Source organism: Mobula birostris, chromosome 6, assembly GCF_030028105.1.
Source record: "Mobula birostris isolate sMobBir1 chromosome 6, sMobBir1.hap1, whole genome shotgun sequence".
NCBI classification, from domain to species: Eukaryota; Metazoa; Chordata; class Chondrichthyes; order Myliobatiformes; family Myliobatidae; genus Mobula; species Mobula birostris.
The window spans coordinates 144,615,385-144,637,640 of NC_092375.1; the positions used below are offsets into that span (position 1 = coordinate 144,615,385).

General features: G+C 39.6%; 1 protein-coding gene across 1 annotated transcript in view; it reads right to left on the reverse strand.

Moving 5' to 3' along the window:
• The window catches only part of LOC140198605 (protein unc-80 homolog), a 227,770-nt gene that overhangs the window by 184,593 nt on the left and 20,921 nt on the right, over nt 1-22,256 (reverse strand). The window contains 6 exon segments of the mRNA XM_072259605.1: nt 5,724-5,858; nt 11,991-12,252; nt 15,964-16,094; nt 18,241-18,305; nt 19,368-19,491; nt 20,854-21,164. Coding sequence (XP_072115706.1) covers nt 5,724-5,858; nt 11,991-12,252; nt 15,964-16,094; nt 18,241-18,305; nt 19,368-19,491; nt 20,854-21,164 — 1,028 coding nt within the window.

Sequence of the window (22,256 nt, forward strand, 5' to 3'; positions counted from 1 at the left end):
ACAGCTTTTGGCACACAGGCCTTCATAAATCTGAGTACTGAGTACAGGAGTTAGGATGTTATGTTGAAGTTGTGTAAGACACTGGTGAGACCTGATTTGCAGTTTTAGTCACCTATCTACAGGAAAGATATCAACAAGATTGAAAGAGTTTTTTTTATATGGATCTTGTAGGGATATAGGATCTGAGTTACAGAGATAGGCTGAACACTGTCAGATAGGACTTTATTCTCTGGAGCACAGGAAAATGAGGAAAACATATAGAAGTATACGAATTTCTGAGGGGTATAGATAAGGTGAATGCATTCAGGCTTTAACCGCTCAGGTTAGTTGAGTGAAAGTGAAATATTTAAGGGGAATCTGAAGGGGAACTACTTCAGTCAGAGGGTGGTGCGAGTGTGGAATGAACCACAGCAGAAGTGGTAGACGAAGGATCAACGGCTACGTCTAAGAGAAGTTTGGACAGGTTCATGAATTAAAGGGGTATGGGGATTATGTGCACATAGATGGGATTAGGCAGAAAACCAGGCTGGCATGGTTCAGAAGAGAAGGGAGGAAGACAGGTGAGCTGTAGTGATAGAAGATTCAGTGGTTAGGGGAAAGGACAGGAAGTTCTGTGGATAAGAATGAGATTCCCAGATGTCATATTGCCTCCCAGGTGCCAGGGTCAGGGACACATTGGATCGAATCCACAGCACTCTTAAGTGGGATGGTGAGCAGCCAGACATCATGGTCCATGTCAGTACCAAGACATGGGTAGGAAGGATGATGAGGTCCTGTGAAGTGAGTTCAGGGGATTAGACGCTAAATTAAAGGACAGGATCTCTGGGGTTATGATCTCAGGATTGCCGCCTGTGCCATGTACTAGTGAGGCCAGAAATATGAAGATCATACAGTTTAATACGTGCCTAAAGAGATGATGCAAGCGGGAAAACTTCAGGTTTTTGGATCATTGGGCTCTCTTCCAGGGAAGATAGGAACTGCCAGGAGGGACGATCTGCATCTGAACTGCAGGGGAACTAATATCCTTGCAGGAAGGTTTGCTTGTGCTGCATGGGGGGGGGTTGCTGGTTAATATAGGGTTGTGGGGGGGGGGGGGCTGGTTAAGATAGGGTTGCAGGGGGGAGGGAGCCAGAGCAGATGGTGCAGTGGTTGCGGGGAAAGATGTTGCTAAGCCTATATACAAAGGCAGGAGTCGAAAGGTTGAGTTTGGTGGGACTAATGTTCTGAGTTGTGCACATTTCAATGCAAGTATTGTAGGAAAGGCAGATGAGCTTAGGACATGGATCAGCACATGGAATCATGACATTGTACCCATTACTGAGACTTGGTTGCAGGCGGGGCAGAGCAGGCAGCTCAATGTTCCATGGTTCCATTACTTTAGATGTGATAGAGTAAGACAGATTAAACGGGAAGGGGTGGCATTACTAGTTAGGGAAAGTGTTTACGGTAGAGCTCAGACAGGACAAACTGGAGAGCTTGTCTATTGAGGCTAGATGGCTAGAACTGAGGAATAAGAAAGGGATGACCATATTAGTGGGATTATATTATAGACCACTCAACAGTTCATGGGATTTGGAGGAGGAAATTTGCAGAGAGATCACACACTATTGTACGAAACGCAAGGTTGTGATAGTACTGAAGGTGATTTTAACTTTCCACATATTGACTGGGACTCCCAGGGCTGGATGGGATAGAGCTTGTTATATGTGTTCAGGAAGGTTTTCTTAATCAGTACATAGAGGTCCCAACTAGAGTGTGATATTAGATTTCCTATTAAGGAATGAGACAGGGCAAGTGACAGAAGTATGTGTAGGGGAACACTTGACATCTTGTGATCATAATGCCAAGATAATTATGGCGAAGGATAGGTTTGTTCCTCGGGTTGAGATTCTAAATTGGAGGAAGGCTAACTTTGATGGTATCAGAAAGGATCTGGCAAATGTGGATTGGGACGGGCTGTTTTCTGGCAAAGGTGTACTTCCTAAGTGGAAGGCCGTCAAAAGTGAAATTTTGAGAGTACAAAGCTTGTATGTCCCTGTCAGAATAAATGATGGATAACAGGTTTAGACAACCAGGGTTTTGAAGAGATATTGAGGCCCTGATTCAGAAAAAAAGGAGGTATAGGCAGGTAGTAACAAATGAGGTACGGTGCTTATGAAGTATAAGAAATGCAAGAGAAAACTTAAAGAAATGAGGAGGGCTAAAGGAAGGAGTGAGGTTGCTCAAATAAGAAACATGAAGGAGAATCCCAAGGGCTTCTACAGCTAGGAACAAAAGGATAGCAGGGGATAAAATTGATCTTCTGGAAAACTGGAGTGGTCATCTACACATGGAGCTGAAAGAGATGAGAGAGATCTTCAATTTGCATCTGTATTCACCTGGGAGATGGACACAGTCTGTAGAGGTAAGGCAAAGCAGCAGGGAGGTCATGGACACTCTATAGATTACAAAGGAGCAGGTGTTTACTGTCTTGAGGCAAATTAGGGTAGATAAATCCCCAGTGACTGACAAGGTCTTCCCTCGGACCCTGTGCGAGTCCAATGCAGAAATTGCAGTGGTCATAGCAAAGATAGTTAAAATATCCTTAGCCACAGGTGAGATGCCGGAAGACTGGAGAATAGCTAATGTTGTTCCATTTTTTAAAAAAGGCTCTAAGGATAAGCCAGGAAATTTTAGGCCAGTGAGCCTGACATCAGTAGTGAGTAGGTTATTGGAAGATATCCTAAGAGACTGAACATATGATTATTTGGAAAGACAGGGACTGATTAGGGATAGTCAACATGGCTTCGTGCATGGTAGGTCATGTCTAACCAATCTTACAGAGTTTGTCCAGGAAATTACCAGGAAAGTTGATGGACTGAAAAATGGCAAATGGAATTTAAGGCAGACAAGTGTGAGGTGTTGCACTTTGGGAGGACAAACCAGGGTAAGACTTGCACAGTGAGCTGTAAGGCACTGTGGAGTGCGGTAGAACAGAAGAAACTGGGAATACAGATCCACAATTGCTTGGAAGTTGCCAATAAGACTGAAAGGGTGTACAGAAAATTTAGAAGGATGTTGCCATGACTTGAGGACCTGAGATACAAGGAAAAATTAAACAGGTTAGAAATTTATTCCCTAAAGCATAGAAGACTGAGGGGAGATTTGATGGTGGAATACAACATTATGAGGGGTATAGAGAGGGTAGCAAATGCAAGTAGGCTTTTTCCACTGAGGTTGGGTGAGACTAGAACTAGGCGTCATGGGTTAAAAGTGAAAGGTGAAATGCTTAAGGGCAACATGAATGGGAATTTCTTCACAGAGTGTGGTGAGAGTGTGGAACATGCTGCCAGCAGAAGTGGTGGGTGCAGATTAAATTTCAACATTTAACAGAAATGTGGATAGTTACATGGATGAGAGGAGTATTGTGGGCTACGGTTCAGCTGCAGGTCAATAGGACTAGGCAGATAAATATAGCATAGACGAGATGGACTGAAGGGCTTGTTTCTCTTCGACAGTGCTTTATGCCTCTGCCTCTATGACTATTAATATTCAGAATGTTTTTGATTTTTTGAAATACTCCATATTTCTTCAAAACCAACATTAACACATTTACATGATTAGTTAATGCTGGTAATAAAATAGCCACAATAAAACGATCTAAATTAAAGCTTCTAAAAAAATGAAACCAAAAAATATATATGGTACTTTAATAATTAGCCTGCAAACTAAAAAGTAAATTAGACCAAAAACTGCTGAACTCCGTACTGAGAATCTATATCCCAGAGCTTTGAAAGATACATTCCTGGAGATAATAAAATCTCTGGTTATTGTCTTTCAAAGTTCTACAAAATCTAAACGGTTTCTGTAAATTGGAGGGAAGCAAACGTGACCCCATTTAGAATCTGATCAGCACACTCCAGGAAGATTGTGCTTGTACTGGAGAGGGGGCAGAGAAAGTTTGCCGGGATGAAGACCTTTTGTTAGAGGGACAGACTGGATAGAAACACAAGAAATGACCAGAAATGTCAAAAATCCCCTTCCTCTCACAGACGCTGCTCAGTACATTCTCCAGCAGACTGTTTGTTCCGAAAGACTGGATAGGCTGGGCTTATTTTCCATGGAGCAAAGGAAGATGAAGGGTGATCTCATAAGTATGTAAGATTATGAGGGGCATGGATAGTCAAATCATTTTCTCCTGGTGGAGATATCAAACACAAAAGAGAATAACCAGAAGGAGAAATTAAATTTTAAATGGAACTTGAGAGGATTTTTTAAAAGCAGGAGTACACTGCCAGAGAAGTGATGGAATCAGATAAAATTACTGTGTAACAGGTACTTATGCAGACAGTTAAATAAGCAAGGCATAGGAGGATACGGTCCTAATGCAAGCAAGTAGGATGAGTAGAGATGAGAATAAAGGTCAGTATGGGTGTGGTGGCCCAAAAGGCACATAATTTCTGTGCTGAACATTTCTGTGACTCTGAAGGTGGTACAGAATAACAGGGAGCTACCAACCTGTCAACCTGACATTGGTAATTGGGAAACTACTGGAATTTATACAAATCATCCACAGGTTATGACAGGGCACCATTCCTGCAAACTGTGAACCTAAACAGTTTGCAGACTGAAAGTGTGCCCACAAACTAAGTTCCCACACAGAGAAGATACCTGCAGATCTGCAGCAGCCATTACATCTAAGCCATCAGTCTGGAAAACCATCTGCAAAACTACTTGGGAACCCAGGAATATGGGTAGTGATGAAAATGCAAGGCTTCAAAGGGATATACCTGTATACAAGTTAAATAAGTAGGTAGCTACGAGGTAGATGGAGTGCAATATGCACAAATGAAAAGTTATCTACTGGTAAGTAAAATAGAAATGCTGAGTATTTCTTGAATGGAAAGGGATTGGAAAATGTCTGAAGGGAGAGGGCATCTTTTGTACATGAGTCATGGAAAGCTAACATGCAGATGCAGCAGGCGTTTGGGAAGAAAGAGTTTACTCTAAGAGTAGAGATATCGTTTTTCAATTTCATGGGTCCTTGGTGGGATCAAAATGCTTACTATAGAGGGTACGCAGCAAAGCATCATTATCTGCATCATGATATAATGAATCTTATGGAAGGAAAAATCAAGCAAGCAAGGTTTCTATTCTTAATAATTTATAAGAATGAGAGGTGAGTTTACTGAGACATAAAAAATAAGGACCTGGAAGAATGTTTCTCCTGGCCTAGGAAATCTAAAACTAGGTGACACAGTCTTAGAATAGGACATTTAGGACTGAAATGAGAAAACACTTCTTCATTCAGAGGGAGATTAATCTTTGGAATTTTCTACCCAAGAGGGCTGGGGAAGTCAAGTCATCAATGGCTTCAAAGCAGAATAACAGATTTCTGGACACTAAATAAAAATCAAAGATTTGATTATATGGAAGGAAAATGGTGTTAGGACAAAAGATCAGCCAAGATTTGTTGAATAGCAGAACAAACGACCCACTCATGCTTTTATTTCTTATGTTTTTTGTTTTAATATACATTTGCCCTTGCACATACCTAAATGGGAAAACAAAAGACACTTAGCAGGACTGATAGTTATTACTAATACACAATAACTTTATCCACAACTGACACTTGATACATACAGGTTAATAATAATACTTAAATACAATATTAACTACACCAGCAATATAATTTTTAATTTTTTTGATTAGGGGAAATAAATATCTCTGAAGTTATTCTTCACCTTTTTAAAGATGTTCATTCCAAGATCAGTAGAAAGGTCTGGAACAGCCTGCCTTCTGAGATTTGTCACCGACAACTTTGCAAATGTTTCAGAACTCAGTGACTTCTCCTCTTCATTACATTTCAAAGTAAGATCCTTAAAAAAACAAATATAACATTTTAACTTTTCTCAAGTGTTTCCAGGCTCTGCGGGTCTTGTTTTACTGCCTTCTTGAGAAATACGCAACATTAGATTATTACCATAGATATTTTAACTGCAATAAATAAACAAAATAGCTTATAGACCTCAATTAGAAGCTGTGGTGAAAGTTGAAGTTCAAAGTAAATTTATTATCCAAGTACATGCTGTATATGTTACCATATACTGTACTATACTGAGATTCGTTTTCTTTCAGGCATTTACAGGAAAAACAGAGAAATACAATAGAATCCACAACAAATAATACATTAGAGTCAGGTTTATCATCACCAACATATTGTGCTGATGTCATGAAATTTGTTGTTAAGCATCAGGAATACAGTGCAATACACAAAAAACCAAGTTACAATAAGAAATATAAAAGAAAATAAATAAGTTGTGCAAAAAGAAAGCAAAATAGTGAGGTGGTGTTCATGGACTGTTCAGAAGTAGAATGATAGTAAAGACATAAACCAACACAAACAAACCATGTACAAAAGAAGGCAAACTGTATAAACAAAAAAAACTGAGAACATGAGTTATGAAGAGTCATTGAAAGTGAGTGTGTAGGGCATAGAATCAGTTCAAAGCTGTGGAGAGTGAAGCTATTCATGCCAGTTCAGAGGCCTGATAGTTGTGAGGGTCATAACTGCTCCCGAACCTGGTGCTGTGGGACCCAAGGCTTCTGTGCCAGCTGCCTGATGGGCATATCGAGAAGTGGACATGGCCTGGTGGATGGGGGCCTTTGATGATGGAAGATGCTTTCTTGTGGCAGCGCTCCATGTAAATGTACGATGGTGGGGAGGGCTCTGCCTGTGATGGACTGGGTTGTATCCACCACTTTCCATTCCTGGGCATTGATGTTTCCATAACAGGCTATGCTGCAACTGGTTCAGATATTCATCTCTGTGCATCTATAGAAATTTGAGGGTTCTTGGTGACGTGCCAAAACTATGTTATTGTTTTAAGAAAGTAGAGGTGCTGTCATGCCTTCCTTGTGGTGGCACTTAACATGCTGGTTCCAGGACAGATCCTCTGATACGTTAATGTCAAGGATTTTAGAGCTACTGACCCTCTCCACCTCCAATCCCCTAATGAAGACCTGGCTCACGGACCTCCAGCTTCTTCCTCCTGGTTTTTGATTTTGCTGAAGTTGAGTGAGAGGATTTTGTTACGGCACCACTCTAACAGATTTCCAATCTTCCTAATTGTCACAACTTCTGATCACACTTTACATGCAGAATGAGGTTTTATTAAGAGTCTTCTTGAGCTGCTCAACATTTCAAGACAAAGCTTACGCCCTGAAAAGGTCCCCCAGTTGTTCTATTTATTTCCTTACTTGGTACCCCATCCTGATAAGCAGCTCACATCAATCATTACATTAAAGAATTATTTGAGCCTATTAGAGGCATAGCAATCTAAAGCAAACTTCTTCAGTCTAACGTTAACTATCTCTTTGATACCACTTACAAATGTATTTTGCAAGCTTCTTCCAGACAAAATCACCAGATATGTAACTTTTTGCGTCCTCTCCTCTTCACTCCAAATTGCTGTGACCACTAGATGCCAAGGTAGCATAGTGGTTAGTGCGACACTATTACAGCTTGAGACACTGGAGTTCAGAGTTCAGTTCTGACACCGTCTGCAGCAGGTTTGTATGTTGTTCCCATGAGCGTGTGGGTTTCCTCCGTGTGCTCCAGTTTCTTCCCACATTCCAAAGACGTACCGGTTGGTAGGTTAATTGGTCATTGTAAATTGTCCTGTGATTAGGCTGTGGTTAAATAAGTGGGTTGCTGGGCACTGCAGAACATTGGGCTGAAAAGGCCTGTTCTGCGCTGTATCTCAAAATATGTAAATTTGTTTCTGCACTTTACTCTCGGGCCAGCAAATAAGCCTGATGAAAGAAACTCCCCTGTTGGATTGACCCAAATAAGGTTCTTTAATGAGACACCATTGAGGGACCGTTGATTTGCTGTATCTAGATTCTCTAACAACATTTGATCAGGTACCACATGTTAAACTTACCTCAAGACTCAAGGATGTAGAAGAGCTTGTGAGCTTAGTCATGGCACTGGACTAGGGCAGGCTACTGGCGTTCACTCCCAGGAAGCTGAAATTCTCAACTTCATCACTATCAATGAACACACCCTTCCTGAAGGCAATGACCAGCTCTTTTGTTTTAATGACACTGAGGGAAAGGCTGTTGTTATGGCACCATGTCACCATGCCAACTCCTTCCTGTATGCCAACTCATCATTATTTGAGCTACTGCCCACTATGGTGGTATCATTTGTTAGAACAGAATCTGGCCACACCGTGGTGACTGTATAAGGGAGTACAGTAGAGGGCTAAGGACAAAGGTCTGTGGGGTGCCAGTGTTGAGAATAATCATGGAGATCTTACTGCCTCAGATTGAAGCAGGGAGATATTAAAAATGTTAGCCCCTCGGAGTCCTAATTTGTTATTACTGACTTAGGAGCACAAGACACTATTTCCAAAACCTCAAAACAAAGCGAATCATGAGGAGGGAAGTAATAGACTTTAAGAGGTCAGAGACTGGCTGGGGGAGTGACCAATGAAATTTTGCACGGAAAACATTAAATGTTGCATTTTGGTGGGGAGGAAAAAGGAGGAAAACAGTTTAAGCAAGTTCATGCAATTCTAACAGGAGAAAAAAAGGAGCAAATGCTGGGAACACTGAAATGCAGAGTCAAGTAGTATCTGTGGAAAGAGAAACAAAGTTGATGATTTAGGTCAAACAGCCTTACCCAGCTCAAGAAATTTAAGAAAACAAATCAATTTTAAGTGGCAGTGGTTCCCACCTACTTAAAGAGAACCACTATCAACCTGGTACCTTATTCATGTATTTTGGACATGCCCAAGTCTTGGAAAATATCCGAAGAAAGTATTCCAAACTTTTTCTGTACTCTTTAAAGTAAATTTTAAGCCTAATCCTTTGACTGCCCTATTTGGTATTATTGGAAGGAAAGATATCATTTTGAAAACATCTGATCTGCACATTCTGGCTTTTATCTCTCTTATGGATAGAAGGGCACTTTTGTTCAAATGGAAGGATGCTGTTCCGCCTAATCATGTTCAGTGGTTACGGGATGTTATGGCATGCCTAAATTTAGAAAAGATTTGTCGTTCAATCTCTGAATCTAACCAAGATTTTCAAAATTTGTGGGGTCCATTTTTAAATTATTCTCATAATCTTTGACTTCCTTGTTAAAGTACAGAAGTTGGTTAATAGAATATTTTATTATCTGATAAGTTTATTTTTCTTTTTTTTCCTAAACAGCTTCAACTTTGGTAGTGGGTGTAGATCTTTTATTTTTTAATACAATTGTTTATATTCTAATATATGAATTAATCTAATCTATATGAATAGAGAGTAAGGAGTTCGTTAATGTGATTCAATATACTGTATCTGGTATTATTATATTTTTCCTTTTGTTTTATAATATGTATTCTCTTGAACTCTGCATTCTTCTATATAGAAATCAATAAAAATATTGGAAAAGAAAGAAAAACAAGGTAACGTGTTAATGACAACCATTCAGTGGCTTTGACATCCATCACTGAAATGGTTCGAGAGGCTAGTCATGGCATGCCACTGGAAAAACTTGACCCATTGGAATTTGCCTGTCGTCTATGGTGGACATCACCTCTCTGGCCCTACCCTAAACTCATCTCTGGAGCACCTAGACCAGGAGTCCCCAACCTTTCTTGCACCGCGGACCGGTTTAATATTGACAATATTCTTGCGGACCGGCCGACGGGCGGGGGGGTGAGTTCAAGTTCAACAGTGCATGACAGGGAATGAGGAAAGATGCAGCTGGCTCATATCATTTCATATCACAAAATCATATCATTTCCTCGCAGCCCGGTAGCACATGCTTTGCAGCCTGGTGGTCAGGGACCACTGATCTAGACAGCAAAGACACCTATACATTAGATTTTTGGTTTTTGACCACAGCTCCACTTTAAATACTCTGAATCCAAGTAAATTCACTACCAAACTTTGAAACCAGTGAGAGAATACCTCCCTCTGTAACTGGATCCTCGACTTCCTGACCAACAGACTGTACCAGTACAGTTAGGCTGTAACATCTCTGACATGGTTATTCTCAGCACTGGTGTGCCATAAGGTTACATCCTCAGCTCCCTATTCAACTCCCTGTACACTCATGTCTGTAAGGCCAGATTCTGCTCTGGCTCCATCTCCAAATAGGGAGATGATACCACCATAGTGAGCCGTATCTTAAATAACGATGAGTCAGAGTTCAGGAAGGAGACAGATGGCTTGGTAGCACGATGTCATGCCAACAACTTTTCCCTTGATGTCAGCAAAACAGCAGAGCTAGTCATTGACTTGAGAACGGGTAGTGGACATGCTCCTCTCTATATCAATAGTGATGAGGTTGAGAGGGTTGAGAGCTTCAAGTTCCTGGAACTAAACATCACCAGCCTGTCCTAGTCTAACCATGTAGATACCACAGCCAAGAAAGCTCACCAATACAACAGAAGGGTATAGAAATTCAACAAGTATCTGTCAACATGTACCAATTCAGAAATTCAGCAAGTATCTGTAAATATCAGCAAGTATCTGAAATTCAGCAACTATCTGTCGACCTGTACCAATTTTTAAATCGATGGATCATTCAAAGTACACTATCTGGATATACTATGGCTTAGCATGGAAACCATTCAGCTTGTGGACATTTCAGAGAATTCTGTACACAGCTCAGTATATCACAGAAACCAGCTTCCCCTCCATGAATTCTGTGTATACTTCTTGCTGCCTATGTAAGCATAATTAAATATACAGTACCACACAGTCTGGGCATTCTCTCTTCTCCCATCTTGCAGAAGGTACAAAAGCCTGAAAGTACAGTACATACCACTGGACGCAAGGACAGCTTCTATCACTCTGTAATAAGACTACTGAATGTTTACGTAGTATGATTGCTTATGTAAGCAGCTACCATGATTAAAGATAGCATACAGTCTGGGCATTCTCTCTTCTCCCCTCTCCCGTCTGGCAGAAGACTCAAAGACAGCTTATTTAGTGCTTACCTCGTACGATAAGGTGGACTCTTAACCTTGCAGTCTACCACTTTGTGACCTTGCACCTTATTTTCTACCTACACTGCATTTATTCTGTACACTTTATTCCGCATTCTGTTACTGTTTTAGCTTGTACTACCTCAGTTCACTGTACAACAAATTGAACTGTGTAAACAATATGCAAGGCAAGCTGTTCACTATACCTGAGTACATGTGACAGTACAGTAATAAACCAACTCCAATTCGAGGATGTGGGAGGGAGGGAGAGAAGAAAGGATAGACCAAAGGGAATCTCTGACAGGTAAGGTTAAGGTTGCCAGTGGTCATAAGCTGATTATAAAACCATCACATCAGTAGACAACTGAAATCAAAATGAAAATGCTGGAAGTGCCCAGAAAGTGAGTCATTCTTGATGGAAAGTGAAAAGCAAAATTAATATTACAAATGGATAACTTTACAGCAGAAATTGCCAGTTCCACAAATGAATAGAGAATCAAAAATGAATTAAGTTTCTGAGGAAAAATACAAGAAACATTCACATCCATCACCTCTTAGAAGTGGAACCTCTAAGTTCTCTCAGTGTACTATAATGGTGCAATTGCCCTGCAAAATGAAAATACGTTTCTTGTATGTACACTACTGGGTCCCTTCTTTATTAGCAAATATTCTTGCAAGGTGATCCACAAACATCACTAGGTCTGATTCAAAAAAGGAAAATGAGCACCATTTTGAAAGGAGTTAAGTGAAATTTAAATGTATTACACATCACTTCTTGCCAAGCATAAATACAGCAAGTTGCACAAGATATTAATTATTACTACCTTGCTATGAAAATCAAGGTTAAGCTTGCAAATCTTTAATTCAACTTTAGTGGGGTATGTTAACTATTTAACTGCTAGCCAGAAATGTTCACCAGTTTAAAAAAAAATAAATCAGGCCTGTGTTATTTATTTCACGCACCTTGTTTTAGAAAACTAATCACTTTTTGCATTGACAGATGTGATCTTGTAATTTTCTTACCTGTGTTTTATGGGTATTAACCAGAGAGGGAGCTGTTGCTACCATGGAGCTGCTGCGTGGTCTGGGCAAATGGCTTATCTCTGGTTCAGTCGGCCTATCAGGTTTCTCCTCCAAAATCCGTCGAAGTCTTTGCAAATAATACATCAATGCCCAGTGGATACCTTCCTCTGACCAGTGGGGTTGCAGCAGACAACGCAATACAGCAATGTCAAAATAGGTGGCGTACCGAGACCTTTGACTCAGTGGAACGGTTAATGAAGTTCTGTAACAGATGTAGTTTATGCTGCATTAGAAGCAAGAGAAAAGTCTAAAATCATATTCAAAATAAACAGAATTCTCATTAAATGGATACAAATGTACAAATCTTTCAACCTTTCATCTCAACTCAAACACCAGATCCATTACTTGTTATGCATTTCCATTAATCTGCTATCTAACCATCTGTGAAATCCCAATGGTATAGCAATAGCATCTGCCTTATAATGTAGTTCCTGCTATGCTCTCTCCCGACTCACTGAGACTCCAGTTCCTGCTCTCCCTTCCGGCTCACCAGCAGCCTGCTTCCTTCGGACTTGGAGCTTTGATTCCTTCGCTCTACTTAATCTGACTGTTTCCTGTTCTCTCCTTAAACTTACCCCGTTCAATTGGAAATCATAATATAATATAAAAGTGAATTAAAATAGGTTGGATATTAATAGGGAATAACAATTTGGAAATACTGGTATGAATCTCGAATATGACAGATTATTGGAGTTGTACTATATGCTGCTGAAAACTCAGCTGTCCCTTTCGTACATATGTGCAACAAGATATAAGAAAGAGGAAACAGAAATAAAATGCACACAGGATGAGAAAAGACAGAATTAGAAAATAATAAAACACTGTACGGGAACAGAGAAAATAACAAAACCCTGGAGCCTGTGGTTCTATATGTAAAAAACAGTATTATTATGTTCAAGGGCTAACAGCCATTTGGAAACACAACAAAACGTGATAATGTTAAACATTGTTCATAAAAAATACAAGGACTGAATACAGAACTTCCTAGTGTACAATATTAGGAATTGTGACCAAAGAAAATGTTGTAGCATATGAGAAAATATGCTTGACAGATCAAAGGAGGAGTTTATTTTGTTGAGGTGTAGAGGTAATGGAAAACAAAATGCCAGTTGGTATACTTTATAAATGACATAGGAAGGAGATCAATGCGGGGGAATTACTGAGGGGAATAGAATGTAGAACAGTGAAAATGGGGGAGTTCACCATAATAATGAATGTGACAAATATTGTGTTAAGGTCAGAAATTTCAGCTGAAAATTGTGTATCAAGTCCAACAATGAGGATGACAGTACAAGATCAATCACTTTGTCAAAGACTGGGTTAAGAGGATAATGCCACACTGGTGATGCATCTCAGATACAGGAACAGCTGAATCAAGGCCTTAGAATAGGAACGGTAAAGGATAAGGAGTAAACTCACGTAACAGTCTTTGACAGGAAGGAAGGGCTTTTCAGCAAACTGGAGAAGATGGCAACACTGTAAAACATTTGAAAAGGGGCTGCTATAGATATAATCCATCCTGCATTCCAACACGGGTAGAAAGGGAGAGTGGCTAAGTGATAGTGGGATGAAGCAGAAAAAGAGCGAGCCATGCAAATGAATCAGGCTGAGTATAAAAAACACAGAGAAGAAGCACATAGGAAAATGAGGAAAGAGGCAGGATGCGAATAGACTGGGCTTAACAAAGGTGAATGCAAATACCCCCCCCCCCACATCTCCGCAGGAATGTTCAAAGTAAAGGGTGTTAGAGGAATATTAGGGACACTTGGGAATAAAAACTGCAGAAGACTAATGAGAAAGCAAGCAGTGATAATGCAACATGGATGCAGTTACCAGGGGAGTTGATTTGAATTATTAAGTATTTCCACTAAAGTTATTTAAAATTCATTAGACAAGGTTCTGTTGTCAAAATTATAATATTTAATTCAAATTTAAAATTTTTGAGAGAAATAAAATTTTAGAAAGCCAAACTTAAAAGTGAAAAGAATAAAACTGTCAAAAAGACATACAAAATAGAAGCAGGAGGCAGCCATTCAGCCCCCTTATACCTACCATTCACTAAGATCTTTCACCTCTGCACCACTTTCTGCACAGATAACACCATTAGAAACAGAGAAACACAAGCTATCTGCCTTTCAATTCTGCTCCACCACTTGATTATGGTTGATTTATAATTCCCTCTTAACCCCATTCTACTGCCTTTTCCCTGTAACATTTGACACTCTTACTAACCAAGAAACTATCATCTTCCCCTTTAAATATACCCAATGACTTGCCTCCACACCACTTGTGACAATGAATTCCATAGATTCACCACCCTCTGGCTAAACAAAGTTCTACTCATCTCTGTTCTAAAGGGACATCCTTTTATTTGGAGGCTATGCCCTCTGGTCATAGACCATCCCACTATATGAAGCATCCTCTTCACATCCACTATATCCAGGTCTTTCAATATTTAATGGTTTTCAAGAATATCCTCCTTCATCCTTCTAAACTCAAGTGCAGCCCCAGAGACATCAAACATTTATATATTAATCTTACCATCCCCAGCGTCATTGCAATAAACCTCCACTGGACGCTATCCAATGCCATCACATCTTTTCTTAGATAAGGGGCCCAAAGCTGGTCACAAATGCAGTCTGAACAATGGTTTATAAAGCCTCAGCATTACGTCCTTGCTCTTATATTCTTGTCCTCCAAAATGAATGTTAATATTGTATTTATCTTCTTTACTACCAAATCAACCTACAAGTTAACCTTTGCGGAATCCTGCACGAGAAATCCCAAGTCCCTTTATGCCTCTGATTTTTGAATTCTCTAATTTAGAAAATAGTCTAATGTCTTTATGCCTTCTACTAAAGTGCATGACCATGCACTTCCCTACACTGTACTCCATCTGCCACTTCCTTCCCACTCTCCCAGCATGTCCAATTCCTTCTGCTAACTCCTTGCTTCCTCAACACTACCTGCCCTACAAAAGATCTTTGTGTCATCCACAAACTTGGCCATGGAGCCATCAATTCTTTCATATAGATCACTAAGATATAATGTGAAATGTAGTGGACGCAACTCCGCTAGGCATGGGCAGCTAACCAGAAAATGCCCCCTTTTTCCATTCTTTGCCTTGTGCCAGTCAGTCAGTCTTCTACAGTAGCATCTAGTACCTTTCCAGTAACAAGATGGGCTTGTATCTTTTACTGCATGTCATCAAAGGTCTTTTGAAAATCCAAGTAAGTAACCTCCACTGACTCTCCTTTATCTATCCTGTTTGATACTTCCTCAAAATTTTCTAACAGATTTCTCAGGAAAGATTTCTTCTTAAGGAAACCATGCTGACTTCAGTTTATTTTATCAAGAGTTTCCAAGCATCCTGACACCTCATCCTTAATAGTAGGTCAATCAGCTTATAACTTCTGCTCTTTTGCCTTCTTCCCTTCTTAAATGGAGGAGTGACATTTGGGATTTTCTGAAACCATTTCTGACACTAGTGAGTCTTGAAAGATCACTACTCCTGCCTTTACAATCTCTTCAGCTGCCTCTTTATGTAGTCATCCAGGTGACTTATCCAACTTTAGACCATTCAGCTTTTCAAGCACCTTCTTCTTGATAGAGACTACACTCATTTCTGGCCAACCTTTGTTTTATTTTGGGCATGTTGTTGGCATCCACAATGAAGACAGATGCCAAATATTTATTTAGTTTGTTCACCATTGCTGTGTTTCCCATTATTACTTCTCCAGCATCATTTTCCACTTACCTCTCTTTTACCCTTTATTTGGCAATGTGTATTGAAACATGGCTTCACCACCAAGAAATAAACCTCTATTATATTCTTAGCAGGAATACTTAGTAGTACCAACAAACTGGTAAGATAATACAATTACTTATTGATACTTAAAAGAGAAAGAGATACCTGGAGTTAGAGGCTCTTTTGTCCTTGGAAGCACCCGCAGCTTCAGGTGAATTTTTTAGTTGTGAGCTCTGTGTCCTGACTTCTGGAGCTATAGATTCCAACTGACTGGTTTCACAAACCACCTGAAAACCCTATGTATCATCGGAGTTAATAAATTAAGACTCAGTTGATTAAATTGTCATTCTGTTACCTAACTCAAAGCAGTGAGATTATACAATATTTTAATTGCCAAAACATACCAATACAATTTAAATGTTAATGAATAATTCAAACATATTATTCAGGCAACTTACAGAGCTATGAAAGGAGATATGAAACATTTTTTTTCACCTTCATTCCATTAAATAAAAAGCAAAATAGTGGACCAAAATACCGTTCATACTTTCCAAAATAGAGATTTATAATGTTTTCTTGAAATAGAACATAGAACAGTACAACTTAGGAACAGGCCCTTTGGCCCACAATGTTGTACTGTACCAATTAAATCAGTAACCAAATGGCTCTTCTGCTTACAACAAAACTTCCTGACTTTTGAACTCAGCGCCTCAACTAATAAAGGCAAGTACAGCATATGCCTTCTAAACTACCCTATCAACCTGCGTAGCCACTTTCAGCTAGCTATGAACTTGGATCCCAAATGAGTTGTTGAGTAGGTGACATGTTGAAATAAGTTATTTGTTAACACTTTCTCTACAAAGAAATCTGTGCAAGATTATTTCTGATAATTGATGCATTTTAGGGATTAAGTTTTTTCTGTCACCAGCAATATCCTGCATTGTGCAAGCAATTCTCAAGTAGAAATGCCATTAATAAAAATAAAAGAGCTGGAAATATTCAGCAACTTAAGCAGCGTATGTGGAGAAGAGAATAAAGTCAATGCTTGAGATCAGGAACCATCGATGGAACTGGAAAAGTAGGAAGACGTACGTGGCTTCAGCTGTACAGAGGGGAATAGATGGACAGAACACAGGGGATGACCATGACAGAATGCAGATCATTGATGCCAGCTTCAGTCATTACTTCAATGATGCCCTACATGACTTCAATGAACTGCCTCATCTTAGCACATTGAAGCTCTCTGGACCCAATAAAGTTTCAGATAACTAATCTTGCCTTTCATCTTTGGAGAGAAGAGACTGTACTGTTCTGTTTCAACTTATTCTGCCTCCAACAGCTAATTTAAATAATTGTTATCTAGACAACATTAATCTTTACCTCATCACACACATTCCCCTAACACGTTACTACTGCATGACATGAGATTAGAGATGGCAAGGGTGGGAATATACAAAAGGGAGCCCAACTTCAAACCCAAACTGGGAATTTCAAGCTAATGCCAGGAAACACATTTTCCCCATAAGGGCACTGCAAATTTAGAACTCACTTTCAGCAGTTTCAGGGGGTATTATCAGTTAGAAATTGCAAGGATTAAGAGACATTTGTTAGATACAGACACACATAACAATTGCGAATAAATGCTATTGAGATAGGGAGTATCATAGAGTATCACAATGTTATCAAATCGCAGTACTGGCTGAAGAAGTTGAATGCACTAATCTTATTCAAAATGACACAAGTACATGAGCTAAATAACAAAATGACACATTGGGGGACCACTTCGTCCAGCACCTCCGCTCCATCTGCCAAAACAGACAGGATCTCCCAGTAGCCACCCACTTCAACTCTGCTTCCCACTCCCATTCAGAAATGTCCATACATGGCCTCCTCTACTGCCATGATGAGGCTAAACTCAGGTTGGAGGAGTAACACCTCATATACTGTCTAGGTAGTCTCCAGCCCCTTGGTATGAACATAGAATTCTCCAACTTCTGGTAATTCCCTCCCCCTCCCTTCCCCTATCCCTATGTCACTCTGCCCCCTCCCCCAGCTGCCTATCACCTTCCTCATGGTTCCGCCTCCTTCTACTACCCATTGTGTTTTCCCCTATTCCTTCTTCACCCTTCCTGCCTATCACCTCCCTGCCTTCCCTCCCCCTCCCCTTTATCTTTCCCCTTACTGGTTTTTCACCTGGAACCTACCAGCCTTCTCCTTCCCACCCTCCCCCCACCTTCTTTATAGGGCCTCTGCCCCTTCCCCCTACAGTCCTGACGAAGGGTTCCGGCCCGAAACGTCGACCGATCTTTTCCACGGATGCTGCCAGACCTGCTGAGTTTTTCCAGCGTGTCGTGAGTGTTGCTTTGACCCCAGCATCTGCAGATTATTTTGTGTTTATGACACAAGTACAGGAAAGTGCCAGCTAAATAACAAAATACTCACTGTTGTTTCTGCTTTATCCAAATTGCAAGATATTCCTCTGTTGTTTAAGGGTGATGTTCTCTTGGCTGGAAAGAAAAATCATCAACATAAGCAACATTAGATTTTCTACTCTAGGTTCCCTATTTTAGCAGCTTAAATTGAGCAGGACTTCTGTCCTGTGGAAAGTCTTCATGAGGGCAGAGATGGGGTAGGAATGGCAATAAGTAAGCAAATTCTTCAAAGGAACATTCACCTGGAGTTCTGATAGTCCATATTTTCTGACAGTCAAATATTCCTCTTAAATGGACAACTAATATCACTTAGGAACTTTCTGCAATAAGAAGCAATGCAGATGCTGCAAATTTAAGTCGCTTTTGAACTTTTCAGGGTATATTTTCCTTGATGTCAGTTGAGTTTGTTCATCTATGCCAAATATTCATTTTATTGAGAACTTGATCAAATGACTAGACCTCTTGTCGTACAGATCAAACCATGGTTTAATTGTCCACTGTAAAGGCCAGTCCTCCTTACAAAAATCTCATCAAGCAGAACCACTACTTCAGCAGCATCAAAGAAAGATCAGGATCTGGATGCCTCATCACTCACCTGCAGACATATACCTACACCTTGTAAGTCTTTTGCCATCAATCTTAACTAGTTCAGTAAGGGGCTGGGAAGTTTCAGAATCTTTGTTCTATCAGTCTTTTTCAAATGAATTCTTTACTCACAGATTTTAAAAACTCACAAGCATATTTTCATTCCCCTAATCTGCGAATTCTGCTCCAACCCCACTCAAATAGAGTAACACTGAAAATTGCAAACAAACGACAATTTTGATTGATTCTAAAACTCACCAAACACTTGGTTTCAACTATGTACATAGTTCAAAATATAGAGCAGGATATGAGAAATATCATATTGTCTTGCTTATTAATAAAGGCATAACAACAGATACCAGCATCCTTTTTAAAACAAGGACATGATCCTATAAATATCAGTAAACTGAACTCCACTGGTGCATTAATGCTTTTATTTATTTTGTCTTTCTTAAAGCAGCGAATTCAGGGATTTTATGCAAATAACCATGAAAATGCTCAGTAATATTTAGGAAGCATATACTTAAAGCAAAAATGTCAATATTTTCTTACCTGTGACAATACTTCTAACAGGCTTTACAAGAGCAGTAAATGCTGGTGCTTCTGGATGTTTATGCTCCCACATAGGTTGCCAAATCACAAGGCCACTAGCCAGGCGAAACATAAGATCGGATTCCTAGCATTGAATGCAATACATCATTGAATTTGAGAACAAAGAAGTTGCTTTCATACCACTGATTCTGGTTCTGTTAATCATCTATAAGTTATCAGGAAATTGAAAATGGTTCAATCATTATTTTAGTCCAGCTCATACGATTGAAAGTTATCCTCTGACACTTCTACTAAATGTGTAATATTATGATAGTTGCTTATAAAGTAATTTATTAAGTGATTTTGTGCAACGTTGCTTTCAAAATTCAGTTTAATATGGCAAATTTGTTATATCACTCAAAAAATGCTGGTGAACGCAGCAGTCCAGAAAGCATCTATAGGAAGAGGTACAGTCAATGTTTCGAAACGTCGACTGTACCTCTTCCTATAGATGCTGCCTGGCCCGCTGCGTTCACCAGCATTTTTTGTGTGTGTTGCTTGAATTTCCAGCATCTGCAGATTTCCACGTGTTTGTTATATCACTGTCCTTTTTGTGTCTACTTTAGAATAAAGCTAGATCATTTTATAACATCTTAATCATTCCAGATTATTTTAGTAATGCATTATACACAAATCTGTTCAGAAATATTTTACAATAGACCTAAGATTACAAAGGGCCCACAATCATGATCAATAGAATAAGTCAAATTACTACATGATTAAAAGGCCTAAATACATTTGCCTAAAGGCAGCAAAGGTGGCCATTAGACTGACTTTGCCTGAGCCTTTCTTGTGAAAACATATAACTACTTCCTGTTCTCTCTTCTGTCCCTTAACCTGGGAAAGCTTTACTGTTCAATTCCATACCTAAATTATTTTAAAAAATTCTACAACCTTTGTGGCAATATATTTCAAACCTTAAAAAATCAGGAAGGAAATTCTATCAAACCTCTCACTTTTTGACAATAATTGTGACTTTTGATTATTTTTCATCCTGCTGTGTTTAACAATTTCTGTTTATGACTCAACCAAAACCGATCAAAACTCCCATCAACTTTCCTAGTCTAAGGAAAAATTCCCTATTGTTCTAATCTCTGTGTAACTGCTGGTAACTACCTAATCACTAATAATGTTGCAATAAATTGTTTCTGTGCTCTTCCCAAAGCTCTTATATCCTTCCTGAAATATGGTACACAATATTGAGTTAAGAACCTACTAGAGATTCATAAAGATTTAGCTTAACAACCAAAATGGCGATCATTAAATATTTACCATGATACTAAGGACTGAAACATACTACACAGTTCATAGATAACTGCATAAACATCATTCTGCAAGCAGTTGAGTTGGCAGTACAGTAGCAATAAGAAATAGCTCATCATTCATGTTGTATTCGAATACCCAGAAAGAATCATGTTTTAAGAAAATTATTAAATCATTAACTTACCTTAATTCTGTGAACAAGCGGTGCAAACAAGAAGACAAAGAGTTCTACAGTGGCCATTGAATTTGTGAATAACTTGGGTCTGAGGTGCTCTTCATCCTCTGTGACATTGTAATGCCTGGGTTGGCCTGGAGATCCCTGATTCTCCACTTGATGAATAAAAGCACTACTGCTCCCGGACCAGCTGGATCCACCTCCACCAGTACTGAAAGCAGCTGTAGTTTCATTACTGCATTCATAAGGAGCATCCAACAGCATCCAGTGCAGCGTATGAAGAAGCTTGGTCTCTGCGACACCAAGCTTATCTTGGTGGCCTTCAACAAAATAAGGTGCAATATGTTTAATAGTTTATATAAAACCTCTTGGGTGAAGTTAAGCACTTTCCAGTTCATGCAATCATATGAATGGCTCGAAGCAACATGGGAAGCAGTGTTAAATCAGGTGTTATCAGTTGTCATCATTAATAAAGCTGATGTCCACTCTCTTAAATTTTGCCCGGATGTTGTAGGTGCTTTCAGTACGAACGAGAAAATAGTAGCTAGGAAAACTGAAACATAAACTTCCATAATTGAAGGAGGTTGCTCAATTTTGCCATTTACAAACAAAGTCTGGTCTGCCATGATTTGACATTGGATGTAACTCCCAACGACATGTCCTCTTAGCAGTATGTAAAAGTGCCCAATATTAAGACATGGAGTGCCCAAGGTTAAGCAGGGAATGACTAATGTATTCCTGGAAAAGGCCACCTCTACCAGAAGACCCCTAAAGAAAACATAACTTATGAAGTACAAAGTTGACACAAATTTCTCCTGGACTCTGCTCTCGGGAGTAGTTCTTGTACCTCTTCATAAGGAAACAATGTCGAAAACATCAACTGAAAGGGGTTCTTCTCCAAACACTCGTTCATGTAAGATCCAAATCCCAAGCCACCTTTCAATAGCACAAACATTCTTTGATTAAGCCCCTTATATTTTCTTCACTGATTAGTAGATCAACCCATCAATCCACCTAGACTACGTTCAGATAAACATTTATCACAGTTCACTTGCTGGTAACAACCTTTCACCCACAGTGATTTTACCAAATCTATTCTTTATTAATAGTCTACAAGGGCTGTTGATAATAAAGTTTAATGGTTAAGATTTTGAAGGAAATTATTAGTTTCAATTTGAAATTTAACACTGAAGCACCTTCAATAACTCCAAAAGACTGAAGTTGGGTAAAATACTGAAAGGCTTTTATTCGCTGTACAATACGACCTCCATGCTGAGCGTCTGCTCGCGGACTGAGGGGGAGGGGCAAGGTAAAATCACCTTTATTCAGGATTCTGTGGGAGGAGGCACAGGGGCAGTCAGCAGAGGGGCGTGTCCAGACAGTTAACCCAGTTACAACATATATATGGTTTA